Source organism: Ciona robusta, chromosome 8 (genome assembly GCF_009617815.1).
Source record: "Ciona robusta chromosome 8, ASM961781v2".
Taxonomy (NCBI): domain Eukaryota; kingdom Metazoa; phylum Chordata; class Ascidiacea; order Phlebobranchia; family Cionidae; genus Ciona; species Ciona robusta.
In genome coordinates, this window is record NC_143242.1 from 338,014 (window position 1) to 363,270 (window position 25,257).

The 25,257-nt window shown below is 34.2% G+C and overlaps 1 protein-coding gene across 3 annotated transcripts; it reads left to right on the forward strand.

The window, feature by feature from the left end:
* The first annotated feature begins 4,049 nt into the window (after positions 1-4,049).
* LOC149731972 (uncharacterized) lies at positions 4,050-23,986 on the forward strand. Of its 3 annotated transcripts, XM_089883477.1 has the most exons (10): positions 4,050-4,221; positions 9,433-9,566; positions 13,668-13,745; positions 14,064-14,147; positions 14,768-14,821; positions 15,393-15,434; positions 21,461-21,508; positions 21,902-21,955; positions 22,118-23,448; positions 23,695-23,986. In XM_089883477.1, exons 5-10 carry the CDS (start codon positions 14,772-14,774, stop codon positions 23,775-23,777), a joined length of 1,608 nt encoding a protein of 535 aa, XP_089739603.1. In that variant the 5' UTR covers positions 4,050-4,221; positions 9,433-9,566; positions 13,668-13,745; positions 14,064-14,147; positions 14,768-14,771; the 3' UTR covers positions 23,778-23,986. The 3 variants fall into 3 exon arrangements, with proteins under 3 accessions (XP_089739603.1, XP_089739604.1, XP_089739602.1); XM_089883478.1 differs by lacking the exon at positions 4,050-4,221 and having other exon boundaries at positions 6,401-9,566; XM_089883476.1 differs by lacking the exons at positions 4,050-4,221; positions 9,433-9,566 and adding an exon at positions 12,215-13,417.
* Positions 23,987-25,257: the final 1,271 nt, after the last annotated feature.

A 25,257-nucleotide genomic window follows, 5' to 3' on the forward strand; every position in this document is an offset into this window, starting at 1 on the left:
AAGCAACATGCTGCCTTTGTAATCGCCACTGCTGTTTCAGTTTCTGCAATAATTGGTCCTTTGAAAATCCGCCAACGTGTAACCAAAGTACCAACTGTGTTTTCAATTATTCTTCTTGCTCTGAATAGTCTATAATTGAATATTTTTTACTTCTGGTAAGGAGCTTCCAGGATATGGTCTGATTATTGTCTTCGGATTTTCATTTGCAAAAAGTTGTGCAAGCAACATGCTGCCTTTGTAATCGCCACTGCTGTTTCAGTTTCTGCAATAATTGGTCCTTTGAAAATCCGCCAACGTGTAACCAAAGTACCAACTGTGTTTTCAATTATTCTTCTTGCTCTGAATAGTCTATAATTGAATATTTTTTACTTCTGGTAAGGAGCTTCCAGGATATGGTCTGATTAAATTGGATTTTAATGGAAATGCTGCTCAGACAGTTAGTTTAATACAGTTACTTAAAACATACCCACTAAAATTAACCAGGAGAAACCTACCTTAAAGTTATGGCAAGTCTAACTTCAGCTGGTATAGGCTTTCTCTAATGGGTGTGCTTTTTTGTTACCCACTAAAATTAACCAGGAGAAAACCCACTAAAATTAACCAGGAGAAACCTACCTTAAAGTTATGGCAAGTCTAACTTCAGCTGGTATAGGCTTTCTCTAATGGGTGTGCTTTTCTTGTTATTAATGGTGCAACTTTCGACAGCAACTAATCAAATGTTGGTGGGGTACATTCGAAAATGTCCGTCTGATGATCATTTCTTTAACCAAAATGGGTGTGCTTTTTTGTTACCCACTAAAATTAACCAGGAGAAACCTACCTTAAAGTTATGGCAAGTCTAACTTCAGCTGGTATAGGCTTTCTCTAATGGGTGTGCTTTTTTGTTATTAATGGTGCAACTTTCGACAGCAACTAATCAAATGTTGGTGGGTACATTCGAAAATGTCCGTCTGATGATCATTTCTTTAACCAAATTATATTCTGGTTCTTGGAATATATCTCCACCCACTCTCTGATTGCAAAACAAATTCTAATTGGTTGTGGCTCGTGGTAATTTAGTTTAATACAGTTACTTAAAACATACCCACTAAAATTAACCAGGAGAAACCTACCTTAAAGTTATGGCAAGTCTAACTTCAGCTGGTATAGGCTTTCTCTAATGGGTGTGCTTTTTTGTTATTAATGGTGCAACTTTCGACAGCAACTAATCAAATGTTGTTTAATTTAGTTTAATAGAGTTACTTAAAACATACCCACTAAAATTAACCAGGAGAAACCTACCTTAAAGTTATGGCAAATCTAACTTCAGCAGGTATAGGCTTTCTCAATGGGTGTGCTTTTTTGTTACCCACTAAAATTAACCAGGAATTAACCAGGAGAAACCTACCTTAAAGTTATGGCAAATCTAACTTCAGCTGGTATAGGCTTTCTCTAATGGGTGTGCTTTTCTTGTTATTAATGGTGCAACTTTCGACAGCAACTAATCAAATGTTGGTGGGGTACATTCGAAAATGTCCGTCTGATGATCATTTCTTTAACCAAAATGGGTGTGCTTTTTTGTTACCCACTAAAATTAACCAGGAGAAACCTACCTTAAAGTTATGGCAAGTCTAACTTCAGCTGGTATAGGCTTTCTCTAATGGGTGTGCTTTTTTGTTATTAATGGTGCAACTTTCGACAGCAACTAATCAAATGTTGGTGGTGGGTACATTCGAAAATGTCCGTCTGATGATCATTTCTTTAACCAAATTATATTCTGGTTCTTGGAATATATCTCCATATTCTGGTTCTTGGAATATATCTCCACCCACTCTCTGATTGCAAAACAAATTCTAATTGGTTGTGGCTCGTGGTAATGTGACATATTATTACTACCGTATAAGTAAAATGTACTGACCGTTTTCTGAAAAGGTTGGTAAAAAACAGAAGAAGTACAACTATAGTTGATTCATTCATTATCCACCAGTTATTTGAATTTATCATCTTTGAATTAGTTTTCAGCTGATTTTTCATGTTTATAATCGCAAACAAACTCGGCCGACCGGTGCCGTTCGGTCATTGTGTGTGCATGGGCGAGCGCAACAGTCAAACGCATACGAGTGCCTCTACGCTCGGCATTGCATTCGAAACGGAATCGTCTACGCAAAACGGTATATGTCTGTGGAGCCCTTAAGAATTTGAGCTTTAACTCAACTATACAGTTATATCAGATATAGCCATTATTACAACAATTATCAGATTTTTCAGATCAACACATCGGTCACATTTGCACCGAATTAGGTTCAGAGTGTTTTCATTAAACTACTTTTTGAATCAAAACACCAAGTGAGACTATTTTAATAATGTAAGAATCTGAATTGTGGCTACTCCACTTTCAGATTCTCTTACCAAATAGTCACGTGTTCCTGCAACTGCTGATCATCGCAAAACCCGCTCTCCATCGACAGCTGGATTCTACCACCTGCTTTATAACCCGCTGGACCACCCGCTCTGCATCACTCCGTCCTGCCCTCCGACTCGCAGCTTGCGGAAACCCTACCGCGGAATTAAACTGACCTATCAGCAAAACGACGACATTCGTTAAACATCTGCGCCCTGCAAGTTAGTTTGAACTTCAGGTGACTGTGAACTCGAACTTCAGGTGACTGTGAACTCTAATCTAACTGGGCTGATTATTCTGTTGTAAATACTTCTTTGTTGATCTATGTGATACTGGTTTTTGTCTAAAATCAAAGCGCAAAAAATAGCCATCAATGAGGATTAAAGCAGAATTACCCAGATCTGAACTGGGAATCAACGACACTTTTCAATATGAATATGGTCATCACCGTAATTTTCCATCCATTAAGAACAGGTGAAATAAACCTACGAATGAAAACCATTGACAAGGGAAACATCCCCGCCTGTAATTAAAATCGTAATCCCCGCCTGTAATTAAAATCGTAGGTAGATGGATAACGGTGACCAAGACATAAAGTGAGGAGAACTCCCCGTTGCGCAAGCAACTACGAAACGAGTAATGCACAGGAAAGGGGAATACTGCATAAATTGCAATTGTAGCGGACACCCAACATGGAACTGTCGCTGCGTTGCACCACGAAAACCAGCGGTATTCACAACAGTCACAAAAACAACCAGGGATCTAGCGGACACCCAACAAGGAACTGTCGCTGCGTTGCACCACGAAAACCAGCGGTATTCACAACAGTCACAAAAACAACCAGGGATCTAATAGACCAATTCTACACAAAACTTCACCCAAAACATCCAATCTTCCCCAAAAAGACAAACTTCGACATCGTGCAACCAAACGAAAGAGGATTTTAACTGGCAACAGTAAAGGGAAACCCACCGAAAAGTAAAGCAAATGAAATAAATTGGTCACTTCCAGTGGAAAACCACTACAATATATTGCAACTTTTTGACACGTCCCATGAAGAAAACTTGCTTTGTAATACGTCTGCTCCAGAATTGGAATTGGAAACGGACCACAACCGAGTTGAAAACCCTAAAACCAACGAACACCCAGATCCCCACATCAACCCCGCCAACAAATGAAATACGACAAAGAAGTATCTAAAACCCAAATCAGAAACAAAACATGCTAACACAACCCTGCCAAACAATGTTCTACAGGACAAGGAAAATCACACCAACTACTGTCGGAATCATCTGTACAAGTCAGTTGACACCCAAACTAACTTCCGACAACTGTCGAACACTGTCACCTCCCGTCAGACCCACCAGATAAAATTCATGGAAGCCTAATAACCAAAATCGTACCCAATTTGCCGGGTTAAAATTATTTTAACATGATCCTTTTAAGTCGCCTGGATACCATGATGATATTAGAAAAAAGAAAGATCGAGAGCATGGCTTCGCCTACAAACCGAACACGAGTTAAATGATACCTTTCGATATCGCCTTCCCCAAAAAGACAAACTTCGACATCGTGCAACCAAACGAAAGAGCAGGATTTTAACTGGCAACAAGTAAAGGGAAACCCACCGAAAAGTAAAGCAAATGAAATAAATTGGTCACTTCCAGTGGGAAACTGCGTGCCTATAGTTAAGGCCGTGAAACGTTTTTTAAGTTTCCGCTTTTGTTTCATATGGGCTTTTTTCGTTTCATATGCAGCAATTATGTTTCAGAAACAAAAACGAGAAACAAAAAATTTAGATCGTGAAACAAAAAATTGGTATAATGAAGCGAAAATTTTAGGTAACTATGAAAATTTCGTTTCTCTAAAAAAATTGTGTGTGAAACAAAAAAAAACTGCTTTCCGCTAGATGATGACAGAGAGAATAAAATTACATATTCTTTAAAAAAAAACTAGCTCAATGAGATTTTTGTTTCTGAAACAAAATTATTGTTTCACAGACAACTTTTCGTTTCACAGACAACTTTTCGTTTCACAGACAACATTTTCGTTTCACAGACAATATTTTCGTTTCACAAACAACATTTTCGTTTCACAAACAATATTTTCGTTTCACAGACAACATTTTCGTTTTACAAACAATATTTTCGTTTCACCGACACCATTTTAGTTTCACAAAAACATTTTCGTTTCACAAACAATATTTTCGTTTCACAAACAATATTTTCGTTCTACAGACAATATTTTCGTTTCACAGACAATATTTTCGTTTCACAGACAACACTTTCGTTTAGCAGACAATAATTTCGTTTCACAAACAATATTTTCGTTTCACAGACAATGTTTTCGCTTCACAGACAACACTTTCGTTTCACAGACAATATTTTCGTTTCACAAACAATATTTTCGTTTCACAGACAATATTTTCGTTTCACAAATAATATTTTCGTTTCACAGACAATATTTTCGTTTCACAGAAAACACTTTCGTTTCACAGACAATAATTTCATTTTACAAACAATATTTTCGTTTCACAGACAACACTTTCGTTTCACAGACAATATTAACGTTTCACAGACAATATTTTCGTTTCACAGACAATATTTTCGTTTCACAGACAACACTTTCGTTTAGCAGACAATAATTTCGTTTCACAAACAATATTTTCGTTTCACAGACAACACTTTCGTTTCACAGACAATATTTTCGTTTCACAGAAAATATTTTCGTTTCACAGACAATATTTTCGTTTCACAGACAATATTTTCGTTTCACAGACAACACTTTCGTTTAGCAGACAATAATTTCGTTTCACAGACAACACTTTCGTTTAGCAGACAATAATTTCGTTTCACTAACAATATTTTCGTTTCACAGACAATGTTTTCGCTTCACAGACAACACTTTCGTTTCACAAACAATGTTTTCGTTTTGCAGACAATAATTTTGCTTCACAAACAATATTTTCATTTCACAGACAATATTTTCGTTTCACAGACAACACTTTCGTTTCACAGACAATATTTTCGTTTCACAGACAACATTTTCGTTACACAAACAATATTTTCGTTTCACAGACAATATTTTCGTTTCACAGACAATATTTTCGTTTCACAGACAATATTTTCGTTTCACAAACAATATTTTCGTTTCACAGACAATATTTTCGTTTCACAAACAATATTTTCGTTTCACAAACAATATTTTCGTTTCACAGACAACACTTCCGTTTCACAGACAATATTTTCGTTTCACAAACAATATTTTCGTTTCACAAACAATATTTTCGTTTCACAGACAACACTTGCGTTTCACAGACAATATTTTCGTGTCACAAACAATGTTTTCGTTTTGCAGACAATAATTTCGTTTCACAAACAATATTTTCGTTTCACAGACAATATTTTTGTTTCACAGACAATATTTTCGTTTCACAAACAATATTTTCGTTTCACACACAATATTTTCGTTTCACAATCAATATTTTCGTTTTACAGACAAAATTTTTGTTTCACAAACAACAATTTCGTTTCACAGACAACATTTTCGTTTCACACACAATATTTTCGTTTCACAGACAATATTTTCATTTTACAGACAACATTTTCGTTTCCAGACAACACTTTCGTTTCGCAGACAATATTTTCGTTTCACAAAAAATATTTTCGTTTCACAGACAATATTTTCGTTTCACAGACAACACTTTCGTTTAGCAGACAATAATTTCGTTTCACAAACAATATTTTCGTTTCACAGACAATGTTTTCGCTTCACAGACAACACTTTCGTTTCACAAACAATGTTTTCGTTTTGCAGACAATAATTTTGCTTCACAAACAATATTTTCATTTCACAGACAATATTTTCGTTTCACAGACAACACTTTCGTTTCACAGACAATATTTTCGTTTCACAGACAACATTTTCGTTACACAAACAATATTTTCGTTTCACAGACAATATTTTCGTTTAACAGACAATATTTTCGTTTCACAGACAATATTTTCGTTTCACAAACAATATTTTCGTTTCACAGACAATATTTTCGTTTCACAAACAATATTTTCGTTTCACAAACAATATTTTCGTTTCACAGACAACACTTTCGTTTCACAGACAATATTAACGTTTCACAAACAATATTTTCGTTTCACAGACAATATTTTCGTTTCACAGACAACACTTTCGTTTAGCAGACAATAATTTCGTTTCACAAACAATATTTTCGTTTCACAGACAACACTTTCGTTTCACAGACAATATTTTCGTTTCACAGAAAATATTTTCGTTTCACAGACAATATTTTCGTTTCACAGACAATATTTTCGTTTCACAGACAACACTTTCGTTTAGCAGACAATAATTTCGTTTCACAGACAACACTTTCGTTTAGCAGACAATAATTTCGTTTCACAAACAATATTTTCGTTTCACAGACAATGTTTTCGCTTCACAGACAACACTTTCGTTTCACAAACAATGTTTTCGTTTTGCAGACAATAATTTTGCTTCACAAACAATATTTTCATTTCACAGACAATATTTTCGTTTCACAGACAACACTTTCGTTTCACAGACAATATTTTCGTTTCACAGACAACATTTTCGTTACACAAACAATATTTTCGTTTCACAGACAATATTTTCGTTTCACAGACAATATTTTCGTTTCACAGACAATATTTTCGTTTCACAAACAATATTTTCGTTTCACAGACAATATTTTCGTTTCACAAACAATATTTTCGTTTCACAAACAATATTTTCGTTTCACAGACAACACTTCCGTTTCACAGACAATATTTTCGTTTCACAAACAATATTTTCGTTTCACAAACAATATTTTCGTTTCACAGACAACACTTGCGTTTCACAGACAATATTTTCGTGTCACAAACAATGTTTTCGTTTTGCAGACAATAATTTCGTTTCACAAACAATATTTTCGTTTCACAGACAATATTTTTGTTTCACAGACAATATTTTCGTTTCACAAACAATATTTTCGTTTCACACACAATATTTTCGTTTCACAATCAATATTTTCGTTTTACAGACAAAATTTTTGTTTCACAAACAACAATTTCGTTTCACAGACAACATTTTCGTTTCACACACAATATTTTCGTTTCACAGACAATATTTTCATTTTACAGACAACATTTTCGTTTCCAGACAACACTTTCGTTTCGCAGACAATATTTTCGTTTCACAAAAAATATTTTCGTTTCACAGACAATATTTTCGTTTCACAGACAACACTTTCGTTTAGCAGACAATAATTTCGTTTTACAAACAATATTTTCGTTTCACAGACAATGTTTTCGCTTCACAGACAACACTTTCGTTTCACAAACAATGTTTTCGTTTTGCAGACAATAATTTTGCTTCACAAACAATATTTTCATTTCACAGACAATATTTTCGTTTCACAGACAACACTTTCGTTTCACAGACAATATTTTCGTTTCACAGACAACATTTTCGTTACACAAACAATATTTGCGTTTCACAGACAATATTTTCGTGTCACAAACAATGTTTTCGTTTCACAGACAATATTTTCGTTTCACAAACAATATTTTCGTTTCACAGACAATATTTTCGTTTCACAATCAATATTTTCGTTTCACAAACAATATTTTCGTTTCACAGACAACACTTCCGTTTCACAGACAATATTTTCGTGTCACAGACAATATTTTCGTTTCACAAACAATATTTTCGTTTCACAAACAATATTTTCGTTTCACAGACAACACTTGCGTTTCACAGACAATATTTTCGTGTCACAAACAATGTTTTCGTTTTGCAGACAATAATTTCGTTTCACAAACAATATTTTCGTTTCACAGACAATATTTTCGTGTCACAGACAATATTTTCGTTCCACAGACAATATTTTTGTTTCACAGACAATATTTTCGTGTCACAGACAATATTTTCGTTTCACAAACAATATTTTCGTTTCACAAACAATATTTTCGTTTCACAGACAACACTTGCGTTTCACAGACAATATTTTCGTTTCACAAACAATATTTTCGTTTCACAAACAATATTTTCGTTTCACAGACAACACTTGCGTTTCACAGACAACACTTGCGTTTCACAGACAATATTTTCGTTTCACAGACAATATTTTCATTTTACAGACAACATTTTCGTTTCCAGACAACATTTTCGTTTCACAGACAACACTTTCGTTTCACAGACCATAATTTCGTTTCACAAACAACATTTTCGTTTTACAGACAATATTTTCATTTCACAGAGAATATTTTCCTTTCACAAACAATATTTTCGTTTCACAGACAATATTTTCGTTTCACAAACAATATTTTCGTTTCACAAGACAATATTTTCGTTTCACAAACAATATTTTCGTTTTACAGACAAAATTTTTGTTTCACAAACAACAATTTCGTTTCACAGACAACACTTTCGACAGACAATATTTTCGTTTTACAGACAATATTTTCGTTTCAGAGACAAAACTTTCAGAATCAACATTTTTGTTTTACAGACAAAAGAAAACGTTGTGTATTTTGTTTCAATATTGGTAGGGTGGGGGAAGATGGGACACCTTCTCATTCTATTTTATCGTCCCAATTGGTAATAAACAGAGAACAATAAAAGTATTATAAAACCACATCCTCACGACTCTAATTGTTTAAAACACGATCAGGATATTTAGGTATTACGTGCTAAAAGTGTCCCATCTTTCCCCACCCTACTATATCATGAAATTTGTTAAATGCAACGTAATAAATTCGTAGTGTGACTAATAGGACAAAAACACAAACAATATTAAATTTAATCGAGAAAAAAATCTTCATTTCGAAGCTCAATTTGGTTTCGGAAACAATTTTTTTTGTTTCATGAAGTCAAAATTTTGTTTCCGAAAAGCTTTTTAAGTTTCAGAAAACAAAAATTTTGTTTCCGAAAAGCTTTTTAAGTTTCAGAAAACAAAAATTTTGTTTCAGACTTTTTGTTAATGCTTCAGTAAAAAATAATTCCTGTTTCTATGTTTTCTTGTTCGATTTATTTAGTGGGAAACCGCGGTGGAACTAGACGGGGGTTTTAAGCGTTAAATCGCTCCTCTCAGAAAATGTTATATATACAAATGTTTTCGTTACGTACTGCTCAACGAAAAAGTCACTCGTCTCCCGAACAAGACTGCCAGGTAGGTAAATCGGCGACAGAAAAAATACAAAATTGATTAATGAGCTTGAGTTGAATAAACGTTTTTGAATTTGTTTGATTCTGGCAAGCAGCTTAGAGGTTAAATCAGCTAATTCGTGATCGTAGACATTATGGTACGAAACGTCGCAACTTGCAAGGAAAGATTACCCGCTCTTTATTATGACTAAATGAAACCTGAAATCTGGGGTGACAAATTTTGTCTGGCCAGTGGCCGTTCCTTTTTATTCTGAATACAACTAAAACTTGCATTCACTACCGTACGAAGCATTTATTTAAACTTAACAACTCTTTACTTAATCGCAAACGGTGAAAAACAAAAAAGTAAATTTGTTGGTGTAAGTGTCGATCGATCTTTTTATATACGTTATAGGGTGTATATACAACGAATAAAATTGGTTTTGACAACCTCATCATCAGTGAAAATCGAATATAAAGTGTGTTTTATATCATGAAATTTGTTAAATGCAACGTAATATATTTGTAGTGCGACTAATAAGACAAAAACACAAACAATATTAAATTAAATCGAGAAAAAAAACTTTATTTCGAAGCTCAATTTGGTTTCGGAAACAAAATTTTTGTTTCATGAAATCAAAATTTTGTTTCCGAAAAGCATTTTAAGTTTCAGAAAAACAAAAATTTTGTTTCAGACTTTTTGTTAACGCTTCAGTGAAAAGTAATTCGTGTTTCTACGTTTTCTTGTTCGATTTATTTAGTGGGAAACCGCGGTGAATGCACTAGACGGGAGGTTTCAATTAAGTGTTAAAACGCTCAGCCCAGAAAATGTTATACGTGTTTTCGTCACGTATAGTGCTGAACGAAAAAGTCACTCGTCTCCCGAAAAAGACTGTCAGGTAGGTAATTCGGCAACAGAAAACTTACATAAGTGACTGAGAAAACTTACAAAATGGAATTTTTATGAATTTCTTTGAAAAGCAGCAGTTTAGAGGTTAAGTCGGCAAATTCGTGATCGTAGAAATTTTGTATGTTATGAAACGCCACAAGTTGCAAGGAAAGATTACCGCTCTTTACTATGACAAAAAAAACTGAAATCTAGGGTGGCGAAGTTGGGCTGGCCAGTGGCCGCCCATTTTATTCTGAAAAAATTGACTATTCTTTACTTAGTCGCAAAAAGTGAAAAAAAAGTAAATTTGTTAGTGTAAGTGTCGATCGATCTTTTTATATACGTTATAGGGTGTATATGCAACAAATGAAATTGGTTTTGACAACCTCATTATCAGTGAAAATAGAATATAAATTGTGTTTTATATCATGAAATTTGTTAAGCAACGTAATTTATTTGTAGTGCGACTAATAAGAAAAAACGCAAACAATATTAAATTTGAATCTAGAAAAAAACTCCAATTCGGAGCTCAAGTTCAAACTTTTTGTTAACGTTTAAGAATAAAATGTTCGTGTTTCTACGTTTTCTTGTTTGATTTACATATTGTAGCGAAGATGTGTATGTTTATTTAAAGAGAAACATCTGGCAAAAAAGGTACATTGTAGTTGGGTGGGCTAAGTTGTCACACAGGGCAAGTTGGGATACTTTTTTAAACCACTCTTTACAGATCCCATTCGATGAAAGACGAAAATAAATGTTACGGTATTATATTCAACGTTATCTTCTAACAAAGCGCGCGACAACGGTGGTTACAGTTGATAAGTATTAAAATTCGATGTTAAAGGGAAAACAGGCATTTTTAATAGCTGAAAATTGCTTAATAATAATACGATGTTCATTTTTAATATTCGCTGAATCACGTTAAAACTTCCAAAAAATTGTAGTTTAGGAGTTTGAACCACGTAGTTCACATATTTTGATTTTTAAAATATTGGGGAAGTGTTTAATCTTGCCTCCCAATATATATAAATAGAGTTAACTTTAACCTGATAAAATTGGTTTGCATTCACTCATTACATTCGTTACTGTTAGTGAAAACATTTGACGTAATCAAATTAAACAAATTCAATACCCACGCGACAAGACTTTAATGTGGGGTATTTTGTTTCATTGTACGCAACAACTACATTCCGCTAATAAAGTAAATTTGTTGGTGTAAGTGGCGATGGATCTTTATACATAGTAGGGTGGGTGAAGACGGGGCACCTTTGGCAAATAACATCTAAATATCCTAAACAGGTTTTAAACAATCAACAACGGTTTATAAGAGTCGTGAGGATATGGTTTTACAATTCTTTGAATGTTCTTTGTTTACCACTAAATGGGATAAAAAAAGAATACAATTGCGTCCCATCTTTCCCAAGCCTATTATATGTTTGTTATATTGTCTAACGAACGAATTTAATTGGTCTCGACAGCCTCATCGTCAATAAAATTGAGTATAAAGTTTGTTCTTCTTAATGGAGTTTGTTAAATCTAACGTATTAAATTGTAGTGCAACAGAGGTAATTTTTGTTTCATGAAGTCAAGATTTTGTTTTAGGGAAGCATTTTAAGTTTCAGAAAAACAATATTTTTTCCGACATTTTGCTAAAGTTTCTGTGTTCCTTTAGGTTTTCTTGTTTGATTTACGTATTATACTAAAGAACCAAATTATTTACGTCTGTTTAAAGATAAACATTTGCAAACTAAAAAGACGGCATAACTTTTTTTATCAATTCTAACGCGATACAGTTTTGTCCATCTATTTCTCGTTTGATTTACATATTAATTGTTTCTAGGAACCGCACAATCTCTCATTTTGTTCAATAACCGGTAATAAACAGGTTGTTTTTAGGTATATTATTAATGAAGTTCTTGTTTATTATGATTTTGCTTTATTTTAGACAAAGAAAGCTATCCAAAGAGGTGCAGTATATAGTCTTCGTTTTGAATGAGTTAAGTTCGTTTTTTTGGGCGCTACAATTTCTTGGTTGTGATTGGTTGGGAGACGTAACAATTAAACACGTCAGAACCATTGTGTTGCAATATGCGACCATGATGCGACCGCGTGGTCAGCCCAGTCTTGATTTTGGATCTGCTGTCGTTTGAAACCGTTTTTAGTAATTCTGTTTATAAAGGCTACTTTGAATTTTTGAGTTAGTTAATGTTTGTTTATTATATATAACTTTCGCATCCCTTTTACCATGGTTTTATCAAAATTCAGTAAGTACCGCGTTCGTATGCGTCTAGTTATATTACTACAGTTCGAATTGATCCGCAATGTTTTGTTCGTTAAGAAAGAAAACCGTGCCAGTGTAGTGAGTGTACACACCTGTGTCCGTACCTAACTACCTGTGTTTGTGATCTTCATCATTACCACTGACCCTGTAGCGGTTTTCTTTCCGTTTTCATACTCCAACGGCTTCAAACCATATGTTTAATGTTTGTATATACAATTAATTTCATTAATAACTGTGTTAGGCCGTGTCTTCCCGTGTTTTAATCAAATTTAGGTCATCAACCGTATTTCACGAGCACCAGTATAATCCAAGCCCGTCCTTTAGCGTGCAACGTTGCTAAATATTCCATTTGTTATTATAGTGATTTATTTTTATTGGTATTACTACTATGATTGCTGTGTCGAATAAGTCACATTTATTCTCCGCAAAAAAAACTTGCTCCGCCATTTGTATAATATGTTTATGTGACGTAATAATGCATTTCCCGCCATTTGTACGAGATCACGCTGTCATTTCTCCATTTGTTTGCTGAATGTGCTGGTACGCAGTCTATTTTTGTTATATATATATAATTTGTTTTCAGATTTTATTATTAGTCAAAATTATAGAATATGGATTTAGATTGTGATGATTCAATTTATATAAGCAGTGATTCAAGTTTCGTAAAACCAGAAACTAGTGATGGAAGCAGTTCTGAGTTGTGGTTGTAAGTATTTTATTTTGTGTCGTTGTTTAAGCAGAAAGAATACAATGTGATGGGTTTACTGAAAGTTGGTGAGCAGCAGCAACCGAGTAAAACCCCACACTGCTTGCATTCTGTGTTCCTAGCAAGCGGTTGTTAAATAAATAAATGAATTGCCTTTTGTAATCATTAAAAGCGATTTTTATTGAATATGTATGTATATATATATCATTAGTGTTAAACGAGGTTATAATCTACTTTGTGTTTTTTCCAGATCTGATTCGAGTAGTGAACTAAAAAAAGAAATTACGAAAAACTGGTCTTCTGATGGTTCTTTTGTATTTAACAACAGGTATGTTATGGATTTTTAAATTTATAAATAAATACTTTACTCTGTTGTGACAATGATGTGTTGTATTTATAATTGACTACATTCGTAAACGGTAATGTATATTTCTTATTTATGGTGGTGGATATTTACCCAGAAATGATTGATTTCTCCCGAATTTTACGCCAATTTTTTAGCTCATTAAAGAAAAACTTTAAAGTTTGCAGTACCGTCCTGATTTAGTATTTTATTAGCTATATATTTATTAGTGGAATTCGAATTGCGATGTGCCAATTTTATCATTGAATGTTGTTAATTTCATTATTTGAATGCATGATGCAGAAAGAGTTTAAAACATAAACACGTACTGGAATCAAGCAGTGATGTCTATGACAACGCCGATTCTGTAAAAGATTCCAAAAGCAGGTATTTTTTAGCATGCCTGTATCTTTTATTATCATTATGTGTTCATTTTGTGCGTAAACAGTAAAACGTGGGTTAGATGCGGCCATAAATAGCGTGAATTTTGCAGTTTACATACAAGCGACATTACTGCAATACCGCTCTTAAATGACTCTTATACAGGGGCAATTATGAACAATTTTTCTTCTGCTCAACAGTGCTTATTGCCTATAGTATAAGCCAAGCAGGTCTACCCGTTAAATAAATTTTGATACTGAAGACAGCATTTTTTTCCGAGGATAGCATAATTAACTATGTTTATGTACTACAAACTTTCTTAGATCGGCATACAAACTGTTAGTGTTAACAGAAGCCAGTTTAATAAATAAACTAATAATAACCTACCGTTTCTTTACTATAATAAAATGTGTTGCCCAAAGTCAGTACAATACTGGCAATCAGCACACATACGTTAAGCTATCTAATTCTTATTGTTTACTTGAAACTTTAAATATGTGCGGTGTCTGGCATGGTTATATTATGCTTTGTTACCACGTGACCTCTCCTGGTTACACATAAACTCCTGGTTGTAAACTATTGGTTGGTGTCAAATCTTTCTAAATGAAATCTATTTTATGTATTAGGACAATGGAAAAAGTAACCACGATTTTGGAAACCCTAACAAGCACTATCAAAGAGTAAGTATATAACTTTTATCAGGCATATTGTTATCTAGAATTTATTTCAGTATTGTAGTTTTTTTAATTGTACCATAATGCAAGCCCCCCCCCAAAAAAAAAACATGTGCCATTTTCCTAAATCAAAGATGCGTGAGTTTTACCATAATGCTGCCGCTGTAACCAGTATAACTAGCTTCAACACAATGAATATATAGTAAGCTAAATATCGGTTAATATTTAAAAAGCATTGATTAGGGACTAACTTGTAACTACCATTCATAAACAAAGGATTCATAATGTTGAGTTTTGATATAACCTTAACCGGGTTTCGTTTTTTTAACTGTATGCTAACCGTTTCACACAAACTTTATTAAAAACATCATGTTTCACCATTCCAATCAAAGTCAGATTGTATGTAACTAAACACCCGTGTTATAACAAGTATTATTGCTTGCTACGCGATAGTAAATAAGTTAAATTCATTAATTTATATTTAATAGGCCAAAGTTGTTGTAATCTTGAAATCTTTCTCACCTAGCTGCCCATTACCTCTTTAATTGTTTTCTATTCTAATTCCTAATAATTTTAGAATTCTTTATGATGAACCATCCACATCCAAGACATCACAACCGTATGTGCTAGTGTTTATTATTTTAATCATACAATGAAAACTTTTATTTTTACATCTGATTAAGGGGCAAGCTAATAATATTTTTCTTAAATAAGAAGTGACAAAAAACATTTGGGTCGTTTTTTTTTAAAGTTTGTTTTTAATTCATTAATTTATACATATGTAGTCAAGTTGGGTAATAAAAAAGTGAAAAAAACAATAGGGTACTTCGTACTTTGGGTAAGAAAGGACAACCCCTCTAGCCCTCTAAAAAAATCATTTTTATTGCAAACAGTTTTTGTGGGTAAAAAGGACGTTTATTTGGCTTATTTTTTATCCTAACTGTCCTTCTAGGTGGTAATTATTTTTTTGGTAAAACACAAGTTCAGGATTGTAAAAGTTGTAAATCCGGACGGTGATCGTTTAATTTTATTGAAAATCCGGACGTAATATGTTTTACGTGCGTCTGTCACCCAAGCTACCAAATCTTGTTATAAAGCGTATTACTGACTATCACCACGACACCACAGTCTAGTGCGGGCGCCTGTGCGATAGAAACCGTTGTTAAAGCTGCGATCTAATGTTTTATGTTCGTCGCGTGTTCGTAATAATCAGCTAACGAAGTCGCTCGAGTAACAAACATTGCCGTGCTGCAATTTGACATTTTGCGCTTAATTGTTACGTCATATGTATTGCAACATAACTATTAACTATGACGTTTCATTACGTAACAATCGGGAGGAATGCCCACTGCCCAACGAACCACGAGATTGAAACATCGTGTATGAGCGTCACATTTTTACGCTCTGCGCGGGCGTAGGAAATAAAGTAAGACGCATGCGGTAGCATACATTCTACACCTAACAAACGAAGCAATCGTTGTGAATTTATTCTCGTGAAAAGTGCCGTAATGAAACTCTGGTTCTCGTGCGGTGCCAACGAACGATGTTTTTTGGCTTCTGTCCAAGCTCGGCCGGGAAGATACTTTGTAATATCATATTACAATTTGCGTTGGTTCCAACTTACTGATAGCGTCGCTCCTCGCTCTTATATTTGCACCAATTAAAATTCACATAAACGCAATTTACCTGCATTTAATAAAAGTTTAAACTATTCTTGGTTGCTTGCTTAAAATTATATCGGGATTAAAACAAATATACGAAATATAGAAGCACATAAACCACAATTGTTATCTAAAATTTTAATAGTTTATCAAAGGTATTATGACGTAATCATCGTTACATTTTTAATCCACGATGTTTCTACCGATTTAGATACGTCGTTTTAATAAATGTAATATCATTTTAAATTCACCACATAAAGGTTCCATGTGACATGATTTGTGACAAAATTAGTATAGTAGGTGTTAGGAAAATGCATTTTTTTTAATGTTTGCACGAACCGTTTCGTCATTTTAGCTATTCGCCGTGTTCTCGCAATGTAAGCGATGCGGTTAAAATAGAGCGCACGTTTAGGTCGTCAATAATTACGGAACAAAGAAACCAAAGAGTATATTGTCGGCCGAACGTAAGAAAGTTGATTTTAATATAAATAGGATTTATTTCTACTAAAAAATCCGGACGTTTTTCGACGATCCGGACGGTGACATTATCACTGAAAAAGGGGTATTTTTACAATCCTGCACAAGTTACTAAATCAAACAAAAAATTGACAAAAAAAAATTTTATGGGGTTTGGTAAACTTTTTTTTCTGAGAAGGCCTTTAGTGATAAATTTATTATGAATGCAACGCAAGTATTTGCTACATATTCAAGTACCGTGCAGCTGGTATATTTTTAATTTTACGAACATTTCATACTTTTTTCTCTTGTTTTTTTACCCCAAAATCGCCTTATGAGAGAAGGGGTAAACAAAACAACTGTGTTTTTTTCTGTTTTTTTTTTTTTAATAAGTAAAGTTTTCTGGAATCATTAAAACGGTTTAACTCAAAAATGAAGGTAACGTGGGGTCTGTTTACGCTCTTTAAAATACGCGGGACGGGTGTGAAGTTACTGACGCCATGTCACCTGCCCGTCATAAGTGAAATCACACGATTTTAGCATCCTAAACAACGACAACGTGATGGTATAGATCTTAAACATGTCAATAGTAGCAAAGTTTATTAGGTTACGGTTAGAAACAGACTGGCGTTTAATCACAAACTCAGCATATAAATAAAAGCGCAGTTTGTTTAACGAAAAAAGTGAATCAACTAAATTAGGATAACGAGACTAGTCAGCATACCTTTCTCTTTAATTATTATTCGTTCGTTGTGAACTTGCTAACGAATCGCAACGTCAGCGAATTCACTCGTCTCGAATTATAGCCGGTGTCGAATTACAGCCGTTATCGAATAACACGAGCGCCCAATGTTTCATATCTGATTAGACTGATTTTTAATATAAAAACAAAAAATCTTAAACTCTTTTTATATTGAAATAATACAAAGTGATGCAACAATTATAAACCATTTTTGATTAATTTTTTATATGTATTCTACATTTTCCAACACCGGAAATTACGTATCCTCTTTCACCGCAAACCACGTGTTCTAAGCCGCATTTTTAGTTATTTACCGATTTTGGGCAAGAGCATAAAATGGCCGATATTGTCGGCGCTAAGTAACCAAACGGCCAGCGATGTGCGTACGTAAAAATTAATGCAAAGCGCTAACTTGTTTATAAATGTAAACTTATTCGTATACCTATAATTCAACTCGTTCGTAACAATCTGACGTATTAAACTAGGTCAAAGCGTCTGATCATGCGTCCACCGCATGTCATGTATATGAGGCGCGTGTAACGTCGGGGTTACTTTAGGTCACTTACGCGTCTTTTTGAGCGTTAACATGATACACAAATAAACCGCATTAGATGATAATTATAATGTTTGTTTAATGGAGGGGAGGTAAACTTTATTTAAAAACAATTATAAATTACCTAATTAATTACAAGTTCACTAATAACTAATTAATAATATTTTTAGGTCTTTAGTTTGATTTTTATCAGCTCTACCAGATTTTTCGGTTTTAATCGGTCATTTGCCTTGGTTTACGGTATCTGTATTATTGCGTAACAACGCATTATGGAAATCAACGCAAAAGCAAAATAACCGTTCAGTTTGCGTTGTAGTTTTGCCTTGTATTCGCCATGTTTTTCTTAGCCAGGTAGACCGTTTGTTACGAAATAGTAGGAATTCACACGTGGATTCATTGCATCATAATAGGGATTGTTTGACCTGGTAATTGATTGCGACATTATAGCAATTCTCACGTTGATTATTTACGTCATAATAGGGATTCACATGTTCATCATTTAGCATGTAGGAGGTTTAAAACAGGCTTAAATGTTGTATTTTAGCCTTCACGTGCGTGGTAGTTTAGCCTTCACGTGCGTGATAGTTTAACCTTCACGTGCGTGATAGTTTAACCTTTACGTGCGTGGTAGTTTAACCTTCACGTGCGTGGTAGTTTAGCCTTCACGTGCGTGGTAGTTTAGCCTTCACGTGCGTCGTAGTTTAGCCTTCACGTGCGTGGTAGTTTAGCTTTCACGTGCGTGATAGTTTAACCTTTACGTGCGTGATAGTTTAACCTTCACGTGCGTGATAGTTTAACCCTCACGTGCGTGATAGTTTAACCTTCACGTGCGTGATAGTTTAACCTTTACGTGCGTGGTAGTTTAACCTTCACGTGCGTGATAGTTTAACCTTCACGTGCGTGGTAGTTTAACCTTCACGTGCGTGGTAGTTTAACCTTCACGTGCGTGATAGTTTAACCTTCACGTGCCTGATAGTTTAACCTTCACGTGCCTGATAGTTTAACCTTCACGTGCGTGGTAGTTTAACCTTCACGTGCGTGATAGTTTAACCTTCACGTGCGTGATAGTTTAACCTTCACGTGCGTGGTAGTTTAACCTTCACGTGCGTGATAGTTTAACCTTCACGTGCGTAGTGGCCTTCCTCCTTGAGTGCTTAATAATGTCATAAGATTGCCGAGCTATTCGTTGAATCTCGGCGCTCGGCCAACCTGAGCTTTTACAACTTCAGCACATCTTTTTTCCCTACTATTTCGTAACGAACATGCTGTTTGGATGTGTAAAACATTGTAAATGTACAGCAATGCTACTTCTGTTCCAGATTTAGGCTGTTTATTACCGCAAATTACAATTTTACACGCAACTATGAGAAAGGCCGTGTTACCAATTCCCGCCGAAAAATTACGTATACAAGGACGCTTATGACGTCATAGACAACGCTCAGGTGCGTTAGGAAATCGGCGCGCCTGACGTCATTTGCTATATACGATAACTATACGAGTATAAAATAAATGTATTACTGTATGAGATTTTTCCCGCATAATTTTTGCAATTTTGCGGCTGCAATATATTGACGCGAAAATATTTTATTTAAAAAAAAATTTTTGTGCTTCTTTTTACATCCGACGGTTTGTCCAAATGCGTCGGCAATTGCCGATTGCCGACGTGAGTCTCCACGGCTGAACTGACACTTAAAGATAATTTATGCAAAGTAAAGTGTAGCAATCCCAAATTTGTAAAAAGTGTAAACTTTATTATGTATAGGGGAGACCGGGGATACTTCGGACGCGGGGATACTTCGGACCATGTACATGACGTCACAATAGAGCATTGTGATATCATTATTAACAAATCTTATTGTTTCCATTACAAAGCAGCATAATGTTTGGGGGCATGCACAGTTCAACCGATTAGTTAAAATAAAAAAAGTTAGTTTAACACTATTAACAGAAATATCTACTTTTTAAGTTTTTGGTTGTAAGGGTATAGTTTGGTTACTGATAGCCGAAATTAATTCTTTTGCGGTGGAAGTCGTAGTTTAGAAGCAACACTTCAATAAGCAAACGTAGATTTTGAGCAGGAGGTAAACAGGCGGCTATGTTTTTGCTTTTTTTATGTCACCATGTGTCTGGGGATACGTCGGACAACATGCCCGGGTTGGTAAGGTGTATTATGTTGTATGCTCACAATAGTTTTAGATCATAAAAAATAGTAAGAACGTTTAAAAGAAAGACGACATCAGGAGAGTATCAAGCGACTGAATGAAAAAAAGCTATTTTCCAGTTATTGAAGATGATACTCGTACAGACAGGGGACTATTAAGGATTAAGATTTCTCATCAACCTTTCCTGTTTTAATATGCGCTTAAGTACCAGCTTAGCCTAGTCGATTTATATATTAGATGATTCATTATTATTTCGTTTGTCGTTTTTACCAACGGTGTCAAATAAAACCAAAAAACGTATACTGTCCGAGGTGACCCCGGACATGTCCGATGTTACCCCGGTACCGGGGCAACACCAGACACTTGAGAGCCTTCGGAATTTGACCTTTTTCATGTATTTCTAGTTTTCTTTGGCATGCGACTCTCCTACCCTTTTTCGGCAAAGGATCACCCTTTACAACAAACTAACATTTAAATTCATGTGATGCATATAAAAAAACTATTAGCAATTTTCAAAAAAATGTCCGAACCATCCCCGGTCTCCCCTAAATAAGTTATTAAATATTCTGGATTTCTGGTAATATATGTTTAAATGTAACATAATATAATAATGAGGAAAAAAATAATGTTTAAACTTTATTTTTTGAGCAAACAATATTATTTCTTGGTATTTCCATGTATTCCTAATCAAAAATTCATTTATTAATTTAAATTGACAAGGATTTTAAATTATCCCTATTCCTTTCTCACCTCGCCTGTTTAAGAATGGCTAAAATACTTCCTTATGGGCGATAACTTTTTTGTGTGTTTTAATACATTTCTTAGGAGTTGTCAATTTATAAAGGTATAAAATAGTACAAATTTATACGTGCTTGGTATCCCGTCTTACCCCACACTACTATACGTACTCGGTAAATTAAGAACACTCATGTTATTAAGGCTGTTTTCACCACCCAAGGATAAATAAATTATCTTCATTTAATCAAAATGGCTTTAGTCTGATTTTGTTTTATTTAAGAAAAGCTTTGGTCCGATTTTTTAAGAAAAAGAAATAACATACATTTTTGATAGATCTACCAAAAAGATCAAGAGAATTGAAACAGATGTTTCTAGTTCAAGGTATGTATATATATTTATATGAATTGTTTATTATTAGTTCTATTTTATCTAAGTCGCTGTCAACTAATCTGTTAATTTTAGATTTGAAGTTTTGAAACTTTTGTTATAATGTGTAAAGTTCTCCTGTATATTTCTAAGTTTTTATTTTTCTGTTTAATTTTTAAGTGAATTATAGTCCTACATCTGCTTTTTCTACCACATAAAGTATAATGCAAGATATCTATGTTCGTCAGATGGTATATATATTCATTTGAGTGGCATGTTCCTGTTTGCTTGTCAGTTGACGGTAGTTTATATTTGTGGTACTATAAACCAGTTAAGCTATTTCTTCTTTCTATTTAATTAAATATGATTGTAGTAGAATTGAGATTTTAAACAAACATATTTTCAAAGTGTCGGATCATACAGTAGAGATTCAGTGGGTGGAAAAATATCAAAATCAGGAAGGTAGGAAAGCAGTCACAGTTTTTGAGATAGCAAAAAAATTCTAACTTCAACATTAGAACTCCATCAAATTTAAAGCCATAACTGAAACATTTAAAAATATATTTTAGTGTTTATTTTTTAGTTGCTAAGTTAATGTATTCCCTTTTTCTTATGTGGATACAGACGACAGAGGATATGTCCTTATTGTTCAAAATCATATTACAATGTTACTAACCATTTCCAATGGCACCATCAAGGGGAAGGATTACCAAAGGAGGCTTTGTTTTATGACAGTAAGCTCAAGTTAGAAAAGAAAGGAAAATACAAATCATACACTGGGTACATATGCTCTATTTGTAATATTGCAGTAAAATCACTGAAAGCACATTGTTTACATAAACACAAATTTGTTAATACAACTGGAGAAGAATTTGTAAAAATGTTACAACAATGCAGCACTGAGATAGCAGAACTTAACAGTATTTTCTCTGCATATGAAGAAAATCTTTGCAAAATTGGTGTGGGAAAAAGAAATCCCATTTCTACCAGTAAGGCAAAAACTTATGTCAAACAATTAAAAACAATGTTAAGTTCAAAAGACACCATCAACTATCCAAAGACAGTGTACAGCAATATAGAGAAATGTGTTACTGGAAAGGGTCAAGATGGAACAAAGTATGCATATTTAGCAACACTAAAAAATTTCCTTATGTTTATTGATATGGAATACCCAGATTTTATGAACAATGCTGTTCATAAATTAATGAAGTATACGGATGCTTGGTTGGCCCGACAACGGGTTAAGAAAGAAAAACGCCATAACCATGTGAAGCAGTTAAGCAGACAAAAGTTGCACGGGATTATGCAACCTTTTAAAGCTGTGCTTGAATACGAAAAAAACCATGGGATGTATGCTGCCGAACTACGCCGCATGGAATGCGGAAGTCTTGAGAAATCAGAAATTAAGGCTATTTTAGGGGATATTTTTGTAAGAATAGTTTGTCGTGGTGGCTGCCGTCCTTCTGTTTTGACTGGGTTGACTGTTCAAGAGCTAAATAATGTAGAAAAAACCAAGGCTGGAAATTACGCTTTGTATATTAAAGCGCAAAAGGAAAAAAACAATTATGCTTGTTTGGTTTTAAACAATGAAGAACTGAGCGATGTTATTTTGACTTCAAAGCATCTTTGGAGCTACAGAAATGAAACATCTAGTTTAATTCTTCCAGTATTTCCATCTATGTTGGGTCAATACACACGTATGGAACCGGCCGAGTTTAACAAAATTTGGAAAGTAAGAAGTCGGCTAGTATTTTATAACAGCAAAGTAGACATTACAGTTACAGACGTTAGAAAACTTATTACCATGGTTGCAAGCAAGCAGTCTAAAGAAGTGCAAGTAGCAATTGCAAGATCAAAAGGGCATTCAATTACAATGGCAGAAAAGGTCTACGACATATCTCATCCTCACGAACTAGTAGAACGGGGTAGAGAAACATTGGAGGAACTTGCCAATGGTTTGAAAGCTTTTATCCTTTATGGTTAAATTCTTTTTAAATAATGCAGACTAAATGTTAACTCACATAGCTGTAAGTAATTATAATAGAAATGAAATATTGTTAAATTTAATTACTATTGTTTTAAAATAAAGGGCAAAGGCTGTTTAAACTGTTTGCACATGATTCATGATACCCACGTCACAATATCCTTAATAACTTTTAATCCAATTTAACTAGCCAATCAAAATTTATGTGTTTGTTTAGATGATGAACCCGATTTGTTCCTACTTGGAGAACCTGCTGATGAACCCACTGTTAACCCACAAGATGTACGTACCCGCTGTTAACCCACAAGATGAACCCGCTGTTAACCCACAAGATGAACCCGCCGTTAACCCACAAGATGTACCCGCCGTTAACCCAAAAGATGTACCCGCTGTTAACCCACAAGATGTACCCGCTGTTAACCCACAAGATGTACCCGCCGTTAACCCAAAAGATGTACCCGCTGTTAACCCACAAGATGTACATGCTGTTAACCCACAAGATGAACCCGGTATGTTGTTGCATGACAAACATGATATTGGTTAGAATGTGTAACTGAATATTTAAAATTTACTTTTTTTGGATTACTGTTTTCATATACAATTTATAAAAAAAATGACTTCTAATGTTTTTTTAGTGAACTATGTCCGAGTGAAGTTTTTAGAAGATTCTGTGATATCCGATATATATCGAATAAAAGATCTTCGAACAAGTGAACGGAAAATGTTTCATAATTTTCTGGAACTACCGCTTGGTGGAGTTTGTAAAGCACGTTGGTCTGGAGATGGTAGATTTTACCCAGCTGTTCGAATTCCCGCATCTTGTAAGTCACTTTAATATACTGTTGTTTTGTGATACCAATACTTACAGTTGGACTTGTAAAGCACGTTGGTCTGGAGATGGTAGATTTTACCCAGCTGTTCGAATTCCCGCATCTTGTAAGTCACTTTAATATACTGTTGTTTTGTGATACCAATACTTACAGTTGGACTTGGACATTTTAGGCACCCAAACATGATGCATATGGTTCATTTATTTATTTTTCAGGAATATTTACTTCTTATGTTACATATTTATAGTTTCACCAATTAAACGCAAGTGGGGTTATCATTCAGACTCTGAAGCTTCTCCACACAAAAGGAAAAGCAAAGTTACAGGCCGCAAAATAAGTAAGTTTTAAGAAGCGTATAGAAGTGTATTTAAAAAAAGAAAATCAGCAGAAGTTCTACTGAGACTTTTGCCCTTGTTAAGACTAAGTTAAATATTGTTTGTGGATTAGATAGCACTAAATGTTATCCGGATTCCTAAATATACAGGAAGTTTTCTGCTAAATATATTGAGAAACATGATAATTGATTTCTAATACCTTTTTTAATATAAAATCTTATTACTGCAGAAACCTCAAAAAAGATGCTGATTGCCAACAAGGACATGGAATCCGGAGAACTTCCAAACTTTTGCTTTGATGCATGAAGTGGATAGCATTGATACTTTTAAAAAATCCTATATTGTAGATTACATATTTGACGTCATAACTTTTTGTATTGTAGATTACGTATTTGACGTCATAACACTTTGTATTGTAGATTACGTATTTGACGTCATATCACTTTGTATTGTAGATTACATATTTGACGTCATAACACTTTGTATTGTAGATTACGTATTTGACGTCATAACTTTTTGTATTGTAGATTACGTATTTGACGTCATATCACTTTGTATTGTAGATTACATATTTGACGTCATAACACTTTGTATTGTAGATTACGTATTTGACGT

Coding starts and splice junctions, on each gene's coding strand:
- LOC149731972 (XM_089883476.1), top strand. CDS start 13,323: ATGGATTTAGATTGTGATGATTCAATTTATATAAGCAGTGATTCAAGT. Junction 13,418..13,667: donor AGCAGTTCTGAGTTGTGGTT/GTAAGTATTTTA, acceptor TGTTTTTTCCAG/ATCTGATTCGAGTAGTGAAC. Junction 15,435..21,460: donor ACATCCAAGACATCACAACC/GTATGTGCTAGT, acceptor CATTTTTGATAG/ATCTACCAAAAAGATCAAGA.